The sequence below is a fragment of the Condylostylus longicornis genome, unplaced genomic scaffold (assembly GCF_029603195.1).
Source record: "Condylostylus longicornis isolate FDR11 unplaced genomic scaffold, ASM2960319v2 ptg000017l, whole genome shotgun sequence".
NCBI lineage: Eukaryota > Metazoa > Arthropoda > Insecta > Diptera > Dolichopodidae > Condylostylus > Condylostylus longicornis.
The window spans coordinates 2,402,677-2,417,141 of NW_026577986.1; the positions used below are offsets into that span (position 1 = coordinate 2,402,677).

Sequence of the window (14,465 nt, forward strand, 5' to 3'; positions counted from 1 at the left end):
AACAATCATAACATGAGATTCGTTGGGTATTTAAAATTATATAGGATTCAAATGAACCAGCTCAAAAAGAAATGAAATTTTAGAATTTACAAGAACAAGAAAATATGTATGCATAATTTATTTTCCAATAATTTGAGTCAAGTGCGATATTTGATAGGGATTGAATACTGTTCTCAACTTTTCAATTGTATTCGTGTGATTGTATGATCATAGCATAAGTATGAACGAAAGTATCACATGAGACATTATTATTTTGTCAAGCTAAGTAATCAACATGTTAATATCACGAGTTAATTTTTTTTTATATCATACAATACGGCAAATACAAATAATGTAATTGTGTGGTGCAACATTATATCACGTTTGGAATATGTAAATTAAGTTTAAAAGGAAATTTTAATAATAATATCTTTATACTTAATTCTTTTATTTAATTAAATAAAATAAACTATTAGTAAACAAATAATGAAATTAATATGTCTTTGTTTAATGTAATTAGTTTTATTTGAAAATTTACTTACTTTAAATACTTAATTAGAAAAGATGTTTGACAAACATGTTGTATTGTCTTAATTTGTTATTTACAATAATTTCTATTTTCATTTACTTTTTGTATTTGAATAAGTTACATTTCTTTCTTAAATTTATTCATTAATAAATATTCGAAAATTATTTCCGCAATTCGACAATAGTAATTATTAACCTATTTTATATTTCTTTTATAAAAACTAAAAAATATTAAGTGAACCTGATTGTTTTCTTGAATTATTCCCACAATTACTTAAAGCTTAAGTAATTATTAAATTTTCCCTTATTTACATAATGCATTCTTAGAAGGAAAAATTAATAAACAATCATATGAAAATTTAATATATTTTGAAATATCAGAAAAGTTTTTATATAATTCTGAATTCATTATTCTGTAATATATATTATAAAAATTTTATTAAATAGCATCACCCGAGTATAAACAATACTATTTGTGTTTATATAATATTATTTTATAAAAGTAAACTCGAAAATTTCACAATCTCAAAATTAGTCATAAAACTATAAATTGTTGTTGTAACAAATATCAATAAATGACGTATTTGTATTATTGAGTTCTTATATAACTGAGTAATCTACATACATACATATATATTATACAATTGTACATTGTCAAAAAAAATTGTTAAATTTGTCATAAATTTAATTGAATATTTTGCACGAATTGATAAATTTTTAAATTTTAAATTTTTTCCGAATGAGTAGCAGTGATGATTTGTAATTTTATTGTTTATAAAATATTAAAAATTAATTCTATCTATCTACATATATCTAAAAGAGAAATTAAATTTGAAAATCGTATTATTTTTAAATTGAAGTAGTAGGAATAACCATTCCAAGTTGATTTTATACATGAAATTTAGTCCGGTAAAGATCTACTTCTATTACAAGTATTTTACTTTTTTTTATCATTGGAAAAGATGTTTTCGAAAGCAGCCGATTAAAAATGCTACTAATATACTATTATAGCCGAATTCATTTTAAATTAGGGTGCTTTTGCAAATGTTCTTATACAATTTTTCAAGTGACATTTTACATTACAAACTTATGTTGACAAATAAATAGATGTTTATTTCTTAAATATAAGCTTATAATTTCATGATACCATGCAATTTTCATATTTTAATTTCTATCAAAACGATTGCAAAATTTTAAAGCAAATTAAGAACATTATTCCTATTTTTGTTTCCATATTTAAGATCGGTTTGAAAACATTAAACAAACATGTCTTATAGACAAATTTAAAATATCAAACATTATTCATTGGTTTTATTGTTTAATGAGATTTCATTCTAATTTTTGCTATCAAATAAGATCCAATTGTCATTAAATTTTAAACAAATCAAACTAAATTCATATTAACTTTAATAGTGTAAATACTGACTTATATATATCATAAAACATACATGTGTATACAATATTATATATTTTTAAAATGTTAATTTAAAAAAAATTTATAACTTACCATTTTGATCAGTGTATCCCCAATTTGCGCTCATATTTTAATTTTCTTTTATTTTTTTTATTGATTACAATAATTTATTGTTTTCAAGAATATTGTTTAGTAATAATATTAATTATTTAATAAAACTCAAACGAATTTCTAAAACTAGAAAAAATTAAAAAATAAAATAAATTAATTTCTAAATGAAAAAACAAAACAAGGAAAAAAACAGTAAAAAAAATTTAAACGGTTTTCTTATGTGCAAAACCTATTCAAAAAAAAAAAAAAAAGAAAAACAACAAATCAATTTTACGTGTTCCACTTAATGTTTGTATGTTTTTATATATGTATAATTATAATTAAATATAGAAATGTATGTATTTTTTATATTTATAAACGTATAAAAAATGTAAATAAACAAAAAAAAACCGAATGAATAAATAAAAAATTATTGAACTTGGCTTGAAAAAAAAAATATTTGAAAACACTAACGAAAAAAATACTAAAAATAGAAATTCAAAAGAAAAAAACTCGTTTCTCCCAATTTTAAAACTGGAGAGTTAATCATCATCGGTTCACTTGCTCCAAAAAGGTAAAGATTTACAAAAAAAAGGTAAATAAATAAAGCCAACACAAGAAAAGAGAAAAATAATAAAAAAATAAAATAAGTTTTTTTTTAAACAATTTCAGTCAATTTATCAAAAACCGACTCGAAAAATGACACTTCAAATGATTGGAAAACTGACAGTTTTTAAATTTATTTTTCCTAATTAATTTGAAAGAAGCGTCGCTTAAACACTTGTTCTAAAATCAAATGACACATGTACTAAAAATGTTTTTGTTTAATTGGTTTTAATTTGAAATTGTAATTGATTAGCGCTGATATAACGGATTTTTATGTTCATTAAAATTAATTAAAAATTAATTTTATTAATTTTATTTTCCAATATTTAAAATGTATTCTAAAAATTTTATGTTTTTAGAGTGTTTGCAGTATATTATTTATTTTATAACACAAAATTTTATAAAATTGAAAAAAAAATATAAAAATTATTTTGAATTACTTTTTTAAATTATTTTAAAACAAAAATTTCCTCTTTTTAAAAAAAAAATTAAAAAAAAAGAAAAAACCGCTGGAAAAAAATATTTCTTTTTTTTTATAACAAAATAACAACCAAACTCGTAAGCGAATTGATAAAGACTGAAGGTTTTCCAAATGAGAGAATTAAAATGAAAGTTTCATTCGTATCGTAAAACGTTGTTCCGTCCACCAATTCAAACGTAAATAAAATAAAATAAAAATATAAAATACTTAAATTTGTATGTTCAGTTTACTTTATAATTTTATAAAAATGTTTTGTTATTTTGTTTTATAGTTTTTCTCTATTATATGTTATATACGTTATACGTTATATACGACACACGTCATAACTCATAATCATATGATTGTATGTATATAAAACTGTTTTGGGCTAAACATTTTTTGTATTTTATAAGCAATGGGCTATCGCTTATTTTTTTAAGCTTTACTAAATATAATGTTAAATTTGTGCACATTTTATATACATCATTATACCTATATACATATATTTTATTAAGTTATGATGAGTGAAATGCGACATTAAGAAGCGAGCCGCGTTTCTCGTCTTTTTCTTTGTTATTCTTTTCTTTAACTATAATAATAAGTACCCGATATGGAAGTAAAATGTAATGAAAATCAAGAAAATTAAAAGTTGCAAATTTAATAGTGTTTTCGTAAATTTGAGTAGGATCACTTGATTGCTTTCAAAGAGTTTAAAGAACTATAAGATTTATTATTAACATAATAGAATTACGGGTATTTTAACTGTCCATAACTTTAATATTTCAATAATATTAGAAATTTTCTGTTTAAACGCAATACTGCAAAAACATAACTTGATGGGTATGCAGCAAATTTTTGATTTGGCTACGAAAGCAAAACAGCTGATTATAATTTAAGTACGCTACTCATAATAATTTGAAACATAACAAGTTTGTCAACATGAGACGTAACTGAATTTTTTAACTTATAAGTCGTTATTGTTATATTAAGAATTACATATATACCGTATTACATCAACTTTGAAATCAGACTAGTTGAATTTCGATAAGTATTAAGTTGTAAACCTGTAGTAAATCCAATTCAGAAATTTTTACTTAAACTGGATTCAACAATGAATCCACCGGTTAAGTTTTATTCAACTACGTTATTTGACATATGTAACATATTTTGTAACCTAAATCATTTTTTTAATGATTGCAATTCTGTTCTTTTTAAAAATTGTTTAAAGACCGTTTTAACATTTATTAGTAATTCAGCTTATGAGTTTTAATTGCTGAATTATCTCTCTTGTTTCTTGGACTTTTCACAATATGCTTGTATTGCGTTAAATACAAGTATTGCGAATAATAAAATTTTTATATTTTCTTCACCAATTCATATTTTTGTAAAAATATCATTCTTCATTTCTATCTTATATTTGAAAATCTCTTCATTTCTGTATTTATTTAAATTAATGCAACTGTTAAGTAGGTATATAGAAGTTAAGTAATAACGAATAAATGAATATTTTAATATGCAGCGCATATTTAAGCACATATTTTGATTTGTATGTATGTACAAACAAACACACCATATCCGTAAATAAACAACTCACGTGAGTAAATATAATACTCATATGAGTGAGTAGTGTAACAAACCAGTACAGTATATAAAAAAAAGAAAATATTAAATTACAAAATATGAGAATCTTTGAAAGTTTTGTAGCGAATTGTATTATAGTAAGTATATATTGCATTTCAAACTAAGAGTATATTGAGATATTCTCACTTTATTGAGAGAATTATATTGTGAATTTTTTATTTACAAGCTACCTATATAAGCAAAAATATTGTTAAAAGACTGTGCAATCTTTTCAAATAAAAAACGAAGTTGTCACTACTTGTTGCATTTATGTATATATACCATTTAATATTAATGTCGAAAGCGTAAATATATACAATGTGTGTACATACAAACACTGTAATAATGGGTTATTGAATATCTTTTAAATTTTAATTCGCGTGCCTTTAATTTATAAGATTTTATTTTCAATTGGATGCTACTATATTATAAATTGTGTTGCATATTTTTTTTATACATGTCTTTTATGTGATATAATGTTATTTCTCTTTGTATTTTTATTTCAAGCTAAAGTGCAATCAAAATACACACATACATATAGGTATATATATATTTATGTGTGTTTTAAATACACTTGATTTTTTCAAAAAATTTTTATAATAATTTAAAAATTGTAATTAAATTTAAGTTCTATATCTGTGTAATAATTTAAAATGTGGCATGACATAAAATTTGTGGCATGATATAAAGAATTTTTAACAAATGCCTTTGTCAATACTAATTGTTTAATATGTAACTTAATTTGAATGCCGTGCAATCAAAATAATTGATATTTTGTAGTTTACAAGCTAGAATGTTAACTTTTCCCGTTGTTGTTAATATTTTAACTCTATAAGTCTTGTTTTTTTGTCGATTTTTAAGTTTTTAAAATTTTCCAAAAGAACAGGTATGATACATTGTACAATTTTTTCACCTAAAATTGCTATTAATAATTTTTTTCAGGAACCTTTTTCTATATGTACATATAATATCATAAACTTATAAGTTGTAAGAAGTAAGGTGTATAAGAAACAAAATAGCAATCTGAAAATGAAAAGATTTAAGTCAAATGGTTTTTATAAAGTGGTTTATCTACCTGTACTCCCCTTTTCTTTACTTTGTTTCCATGTTGTTATTAATATCTAAAAATTATTTGAATTTTTTTTATTAAATACCAAATAATAGGTTTAATTTAAACCGCAGCTTAAATATCAAGTTAACCTTAGCTAATCACACTTTTTAAGTTTGTGCATATACATGTATGTATGTATATATACAAATTACGTATGGTAAAACCCAATAAAATATTGTTAAGTTTAAAAATCTTTGGTTTTAAGTTTAAATTAACCACAAAACTTATTGATTATTAATGTAAATTTAATTTGATATTCTTTTAAAAGTTTAAGCATCACATTTTCGATAAAATTAAAAAATAATTAAAAAAAAATATATAGAATAGTTTGGCTCTGTCCGTCTAAGTGCTTCAAACTTTAAAGTTGTTGAAATTTTATGAACAAACGATTGCAATTTTATTCAAATCATATGGATCTTTGTGGGGAAAACTGATCGTCAGAAATTTTCAAATTTCACGCTTTAAGCTGTATTTAAGTTGTATAAAAACACCAAAACACGTAACAGCAAATTTTTATTATCATAAAATATAATTTAACTGATCTAATTGGGAAAAGCGTATAATTACGTTATTACGTCGGTTCTTTTTAATTTTTGTCGCTCTCCTGAAAGTATGCAATGACATGAAATATGTTATTAAAAAAATGTGTAATGTAAATTAACATGCTGCTTTTGTTGAAGTAAGAAAAAGTATAGTAATGTTAAAGAAAATGTGCTGATTTTAATTGTTTAATTCTAGTCTATTGTAAATCAATTCTAAATGTTTTTTTTAATTGTAGTAAGTATTAAGAGAAACTTACAGACAAACATTATAAAACTGTGTTTACAATGCTTTAATATGTCTTTTAAAATTAATTTATATTTTGCTTACATTTATATGAACTTTTACTTTAAAGTATTCTACTGGAAAATTCATCCTGCGTTTTCCTTGAATTGTAACATATCTTGCCGGTATAATAATAGACAATAATTTGTATTATTGCATTATCTTTGAACTTCTCAAGGAAATGCATTACCATATGAATTTAAGAATGCTATAATTTTCTCCTTGAATGTGTGTATTATATACATATTATTGTACAGCAAATATATACATATGTATATATCTACGTTATGTATAATATGAAGTGTATCTTTTCTTGTAAAATTTCATACTTTAACTATCTTTTTGAATGAAAGCATATGAATGCTAAGGCTAAGGACATATATAGTTGACTTTATCACTAAGGGTTAGTGTAATATCATTCGCATTATTAGTAAAACGTTTAGACTTTAATAAGGACAAAATTAAGAAAAAACTTGCAATTATTATTAAAAAAATTGGGCTGTCGACCTGTAAAAAAGTCTCTAATCATTAGTTGAATGAAGAAGTTGAAAGAATATTGAACATTATATGATTCTTCCATAAAAATTCGACAGGAAATTATATGTAAAATTTAACAGCAAGCCTAACATAGAAATGGAATTAAATTTTGTATATTGAATTACTTCAATTGGAAAATAGATTGATAAATATTTATTAGATTAATACTAAAATTTAATATTAGTCTATGTATCATACTATAATCCTGCTTACTACAACTTTGCAATCCCATGTTTGTAATTGAATTGAAAATTACCTTCAGCATCTGAACTTGAAGACCATAATGTCCATAGAACTTTTTATTTAATCTAAAATAATTATGATAGTATTAAAATACACTACAAGTGTATTATAAAAAGCAATAAATTACAAAAGCTTTAGTATAAAATTACTATTTTATGTATATAATTTTGTAGACTCGTGATAATCACGGAATTTTAGTTAAATTCGTCATATCCTCTATCTTTCTTATTTACACACATTATTCTCTATTTTGAAGTTGATTGCAATTACCCTTTAATTATATGCATTTCTGTTGTTCTTTGTTATTTTCATTTCATTCAGATTTACATTAAATTAAAAAAAAAAGCAAAAAATTGTGTTTTGTTGCGAGATAATTTTGTGTTTCTCAGAATATTAAAAAGAATTACATCAATTTAATATTGGACTTTAAATCAATTTCTCTCTTTTGAAATAATTTCAATAAAATAAATTTTAATACAATTGTGTCCAATATACTGTCAAGCCACAAAAAATATATATAAAACCGTATTGCTGATTGAGCAATAGCAATGTGTTTATTTGGAATTTTTATTACATTTCTGTCTACATCAAATATTCCAAAGATTCATACAATGTTAGCACAATAATAGTATTCGTATTATGTATATATTATATCATGTGAGCTTCAAGCAAATTTATTAACATAAGTTTTCAATACAGGTTTTCAATGTATTTGCATCATGCGATTTTTCTCTTCATTTACGTAACTTTAATATATCATGCAACATAGTTGTTGTTTCTGTGTCACATGAATTTGGATTGAATTAACAATTATATAATATATCATATATTATTATATTACATAATATATTAATATTGAGTTAATATTGTACCAGTAGCATAATGTAATATCATTTATGTAAAAGCTAACAATTACAGAGCTACAAACTGTTTTCCTTTAGTACTTTTTCAAGGTAACCGATAGTATAACAATATTGTGCTGATACCAATTTATGAATTCTTAATTATATTAGATTTGTTTTTCGAAATTTTGGTTTTTGATATATCAAAGCGTAAATGATAAGTAAATACTTGAAATTCTTAATAATTTTTATGATAATATCAAAATATTTATTATGGAATATTTTTTCTATATTATATTCGCTTTTTTTTATATTTTATTAAGTAAATAAATAAGAGATGAACTTGTTAATTTTTAGTGTGATGGTGTGAACAACATTTATCAATTGTTCGAAAATTAATAAAAATATTTCATATGAAACCAAAAATTGAATTAGTCAGTGTATACAAAAATATTAATCAGAGCTGCTAATTAAAAGAGAAATATATATGTACATATATTTCTTTAATTTTAATAAAAAATTAAAATATTTAAATATATTTTTACCATATAAGGTAGAATTGATGGTAATGATGAATCTAATGAAGATTAGAATAATTTACACAACAATAGGCAAATCCAAAATTAGTAAAATATTGAGAAAAAGGAATTGTTAGAGTAGATGGGAAATCGTTGCTTAAATAAATTTTGTTTCCTAAAGATTTCCTAAATTTTTCTAAATTAACAAGAAAACATATTGAAAAGTTTTCTTTTAATTAACACTCCAGACTTTAAAATTTTAGGAAATGAAAATGAAGGCTAAAATAATATAATGTTTCCTTAAGTTAAATAATTTAGTTTATTGTACTTGGCACAAATGATAATTAATCATTAGTATTAAAAGTGTATGTATCTTAATTAATTTAAAACTAAATTAATATTATAAATAGCAGTATAGGACATTCATTACAATTTTAAAAAAATTCTTGAATTTCTAAATTTAAACAAAAAACCTATTAAAACTCCTTTATAAAAATGGCACAAATCTAAAATCGTTATCCTTGAATCCTTTCTCTTTAGCCCATAACTCTTTAACATCCTCTTTTGTTATATGTGTTCTTATCGGTTTACCTTTCGCATCCAATGATAAATAATCAATTAATTTACTACTAAATGTAACACTTCTTAACGGACTTGGGTTTGCATTGCCAGAAATTGGAACATCTTCACTAAGATCAATAAAAGTATGCTTATTAAATTGAAAATTTTCTGGCAAACAATGATGTTGTAAGCAATAATAGTTTTGTCCACCCTGAGAGTTACACCAGGTTCCATCAGGAAAATAGGCATTTATTCCAATTTCATTTAATTCTAAACGTGGTGTATAAAAAGAATCACTACCACTTCGCCGACAAAATATTGCACAAGACATCCATAAACGATTTGATTCATATGGTGCTTGGAGGCCAACTCCTTTTGGATCAATCTCAGAAATATGTCTACTAAATTGTTTACATTTATTTGAAGCATAATGAACTGGTGTCCTTCTTTTAACATTTCGGCAAATCTTGAATTAAAATAATGAAAACTTTAAATAAAGTCAGTCCAAAATAAAAAAGTTAAAAATTAACATACATGTTCATCTTCACATAAAATCATATCATAAGAAGCTCCTTCACAACCTTCGTTTGTATTTACTGGCTTTGGGTTATTACATTCTCTGCGCTGTGTTCTACCTCCTTTTGAGTGTACCATACAACCTGATGCGCATTTGCCTTTAACCCATGGTCCCCATCCGCCTTTTATAATTGGTCCCTGTTGAGGAATCTTTCGCCTTTGTACACAATATCCACCTTCACACCAAAAATTGTTTCCACATGTAGTACCTTCGAGAGCAGGACCTGAAAAGAAAAATCCACTACGATGCGGTGACCTACACTGAAGATTTTGGCATATTCCGTCTAAATTATTTGTGGTTGAAGCCATTGCATCACGATCACTTATTTTTTTAAGTTAATTAAAACAGATATTATTTATAAAATTGTTTTATGTGAAATATTATTTGTAAAATAATTTATAGCAATATTGAAGTAACTAATTTTTGAATTTGTAAAAACTTACACTAAAAGAACTTCGCATTGACTTTTTGCAGACCATTTAATACCCGGATATCCTAAATATTTCCAAGCATCATAATTCTCTGGAAGAATGGGAGGTCTATCATTTAAGCATGTGGCCCAACTAGAATGGAAAGAATAATTTAAAGATTTATTATAATTTTTAATTTAGGGATAAAAGAAGAAACGTACTTTCCCAAATTTCTAATAATATCAGAGCTGCAAGTTGACCAAGAGGTTTCACCTTGAGTTCCCCGTGACGCTGACATAATATATCCATCCTGAGAACACTGGTTACCAGTACCATCATGTGACATACCCAAACTATACAAATTTTAGTCAAATTTATTTATTTATTTATTGTTCAAATAGTTTTGTTACTTATGCCCTATTTCATGAGCTGCAATATAAATCGAATTGAATCCAGCTGAAGGATATGGTCTACCAAAAGAATTTGTTGCTCCAAATTCAACTATAACACATGAATATTGTCTTGAACAAACACCACGTACAGTAGCTAAGCCCATTGTTCCAGCTCTTCTTTGTCCTCCTTCATAAGCATAAAAGTCTAATCCTGACAAATATAATCCTATGTCCCAATGATCCTGATCTGTATCACGTGGACTATTCATACGCATATGATAATTACAAAATGAATCTAATAAATTATCTCTTTCTCCACCATGTGCTGGAAGTGATGCTGGTTGTCTTCGCATAATTTCCATTCTAGTTATTGTTATATCAACTGGATATGCTAATGAGCTGTGATGATAAAGTGCTTGGACACCATTCATATAAGCTAAAATCATTTGTGCTAATCTTCGATCATCTGAATTAAAAAGGGGTGAAAATGCTTTATATGCAGCTTCATCGAAAAATAATCCCAATTCAACAATGTATTTAGCATCTTTCTTAATTATTCTTGCATCATTTACACTGTTTTGTGGAGAAGGTGTTCTTAATGTAAAATTAACGTTTTCTGTATTGATAAATGCATTTATATCTTCAGTTGTTTCGATTTTAATCGGATGACTTGACGTTGTTTCAAATATTTCCGTAATGTTTTCAATACTTTTGAATTTGGACAAAAAAAATTTATAAAATAATTTTAATATTTAGTTGTTCGAATTAATTGACAAAGATATTACCTTCTAACAGGTCTTGATAAGTTTGGTACAATTTCAGGTTTAATAGCACGTTTTACAAGATGCGCGTATTCTATTGGTTCACCATCATTTTGTGACCTTAATATGTCACGTAGTCTAGTATTTAGAGGTTTAATTTCATAAGTATCATCCACTGTCAAAATCAAACCATGCTATAGAACAATAAAAAAAAAAATCAAAATTCATTATTTCATTTTTAAATTTGAAATATCAAATGTCATTTGATGTGTGATTGCTTCAGTTTTGTTAATTTCTTTACCATACTCTTTAATTTTACTTTCATGAAATTTCTATTGAATTTTATTGAAAAAACTTTAAAAAATATTAAAAATTATTTTAAATTTACACTCACATATTGTTTATGATTTTCACAATCATTCAATGCTGCAACACTTTCATCATTTTTATGTAAGTAAAAGCAATTTTTAATATTACTTCCATTATTTTGTAAAAATAATTCATTATCACGGAATATTTTTAAATTAGGTGAAATTAATATGTCGTTTGGTTTTAAATTGAGAGGAATTTCCCTGTAACGGTAAAACAAAAAATATTACACTATAATCAAATTAAACAAAAAATTCATCACTTTAAGTTAAGACACAAACCTATCAAAAATATTTAACTTTATTGAATGAATATTATTCAACTCATTATTATCGTTATGGTGAGAAATATCACGTTTAAATTTATGTTGTATTTTTTCAATTCCCGTTATGTCATAATCATTATGATTAATTTGATTTTGTTTTAATTCATTGTTAAAATAAAATTCTAATTCTTCTTGATTCATTAAATTATGTAATCCATAATTAGCACCATTTGTTATGCACATTAATCCAAATAATGTTGTTAATCCAAGGTAAATGTGGTAATACATTTTGTGAAAAACATTGGGTAAACCGTTTTTTTTATAATTCAATTTTTCACTTCTTCTTTTTTTCACAAATCGCGATTTAAAATTTGGTTACGATTAAACAGCGGTTTTTTTAAAGACTAATTTATTTTGAAGATGAGATGGTCTTTATATACCTTGGCGAAAAATCTGATATGTTCTTAATTCTCTTTATGGATGCAATTTTGCTTTTTATTTAAGTGTTTTGTAATTTTCGTTTTGTTTTTTTATTTTTATTTTGCCGTTTCTTTCTTTGAAAACAACTCTTGGAAATCCAGTAAACACTAGTAGAGAAAGTTAAAATTGGTACACCTTTCATTTTTTATTATTTAGATTAACAAGAAGAAGATCAACAAGTCATAAGTAGGTGGTATATTTAATAACGGTGTTGTTATTTTGGTTTTTGTTTTTTTTTTACAACATTCTATTTATTTATTTAGCCAAAAAATTAAGTCTGGCGTAAGATTTTCATTAACATATTGTGCAAATAAAAATTTATTTTTCTTTTTTGTTTTTTTTTTTTATTTTCTGGTGAAAGAACAATGAAATTTTTGGTTTCGGTTATGATTTTTTAAGTCAGTTTGACATTTTTATTAATTAACAAAGAAGATCATATTTACATTGAATTTATTACGAAACATTAATTAAAGAATTTAAGTTATTAATGAAGATTGTAGGATTATTTAGGCAATCCTAGCCTAAATGAAAGAGTATTGAATATTTTTATGAAAACATAATTGAAAAAAGAACATTACCGTTTTTAAAGCTTAATAATTAATACCTAGGCTTATTAATTTCTATTAAATTGTTATGAAAGGTTGTAATCAATCATATATTCTTAATAATAGGAACATTCTTAACCGCAAATATTTTTGTTAATTTTATCGGCTATATAAATTCCTTTTTACAAATTCACTTCTGTTAAATTAAAGCCACTATGCATAAACATGTATGTTATACTTATATTATAAATTCAACATTGACATAAATCATAGTACATTAGCATAATAAAGCGATACTTATAAGTATGACTACGTATACTAACTAACTGTTATGCGAAAAGCATGCCAAAAGGTGATTGTGATTTTGTTTTACCTTTCTTTTATTCTTTAAATTTATTATAGTGAAGTGATTGACATTTGAACAAGCTTTACGTATATAAAAGAGAAATGATAAACATATCAATTAAACAGACTGAGAATAGTGAGAATTTTAAGAAATTCAAAATAAAATTATAAAAGTGAAATTGTATTTTTTATGTAGGCGAATTAAATTTTTCTCTGTAATACATTATTTTTTGGAAATATTTGAGGAGTAACTGCTTTAAAAGAATCCAAAAAACGTAAATATACCTACGTGTATACATACATGATGTTTATTTTTATAGTTTATGAATGCCAAATTTTAATTAAATTATGTAAATATGAATTGTGTGTTCTCCTTTTTTAATGTGTTTGCTTGATTCTTATGATTAATATGTGCATTAATATACATATCGAAGTTATTAAAAAGATAAAAGCTTTTCATTGAGCTTGAAATCGTATAGCAAGAACTTCTTTCTCTATTTTTACCGACCACATTATGTATACTTACATGTCGAATTTTGTGTATCGATGGGAACGCACTTCGCCATAAACATAAGTAAAACCGTCGATCTGTCCATCTGTCGGTCGGTTAGTCTGTGTGTGCACGCGTGTACCTCAAGTTCGGTTGAACCGATTTTGATGGAATTTCAACTTTTGGAATATATTTTATGTAACTTTTAATTTATATAAGTAAGTTATATTAATGCTTTTGGAATAATGATATAAGAGATTTACTAGAAATTTCATACATAAGCTTCATTCGACCGTACGCGAAAGTTTTGGAAGAAATCAGATGTCAGCAACATGAAGGTTTACTACGGGTCAAATACACATTTTTTGGTATATAAAGAGGGATAAAATAAAACAATGAATCTATAAATTTTTTGAAAAGATGAAGGCTCGGAAAGTGATCTAGGGGCTGATTTTATATTTTTTACCAAATCTATGGAACGGATTGACGGAATTTTT

General features: G+C 24.4%; 2 protein-coding genes across 2 annotated transcripts in view; both read right to left on the minus strand.

Annotated features, from left to right (window-relative positions):
* The window catches only part of LOC129606054 (carbonic anhydrase 2), a 39,488-nt gene extending 36,285 nt beyond the window's left edge, over positions 1 to 3,203 (minus strand). The window contains exons 1-2 of the mRNA XM_055516115.1: positions 3,058 to 3,203; positions 2,015 to 2,158 (exon numbers count right to left, since the gene is read on the minus strand). Coding sequence (XP_055372090.1) covers positions 2,015 to 2,048 — 34 coding nt within the window. The 5' untranslated portion in view covers positions 2,049 to 2,158; positions 3,058 to 3,203. The remainder of the gene's footprint in view (positions 1 to 2,014; positions 2,159 to 3,057) is intronic.
* Positions 3,204 to 9,260: 6,057 nt separating this feature from the next.
* On the minus strand, positions 9,261 to 13,360 carry LOC129606021 (A disintegrin and metalloproteinase with thrombospondin motifs adt-1-like). The gene is made up of 7 exons (XM_055516071.1): positions 13,328 to 13,360; positions 11,499 to 11,668; positions 10,732 to 11,382; positions 10,543 to 10,674; positions 10,355 to 10,474; positions 9,869 to 10,232; positions 9,261 to 9,800 (listed from the first exon to the last, which is right to left on the minus strand). Exons 1-7 carry the CDS (start codon positions 13,358 to 13,360, stop codon positions 9,261 to 9,263), a joined length of 2,010 nt encoding a protein of 669 aa, XP_055372046.1.
* Between the last annotated feature and the right edge of the window lie 1,105 nt (positions 13,361 to 14,465).

Excerpts from the sequence above, each read along its gene's own strand:
- LOC129606021 (XM_055516071.1), bottom strand. The coding sequence starts at position 13,360 with ATGTTTATGCATAGTGGCTTTAATTTAACAGAA. Across the intron at positions 11,669-13,327 it reads GTGGCTTTAATTTAACAGAA|CATGGTTTGATTTTGACAGT; the intron begins GTGAATTTGTAA and ends ATTGTTCTATAG. Across the intron at positions 10,475-10,542 it reads ATTATTAGAAATTTGGGAAA|TTGGGCCACATGCTTAAATG; the intron begins GTACGTTTCTTC and ends TTTCCATTCTAG.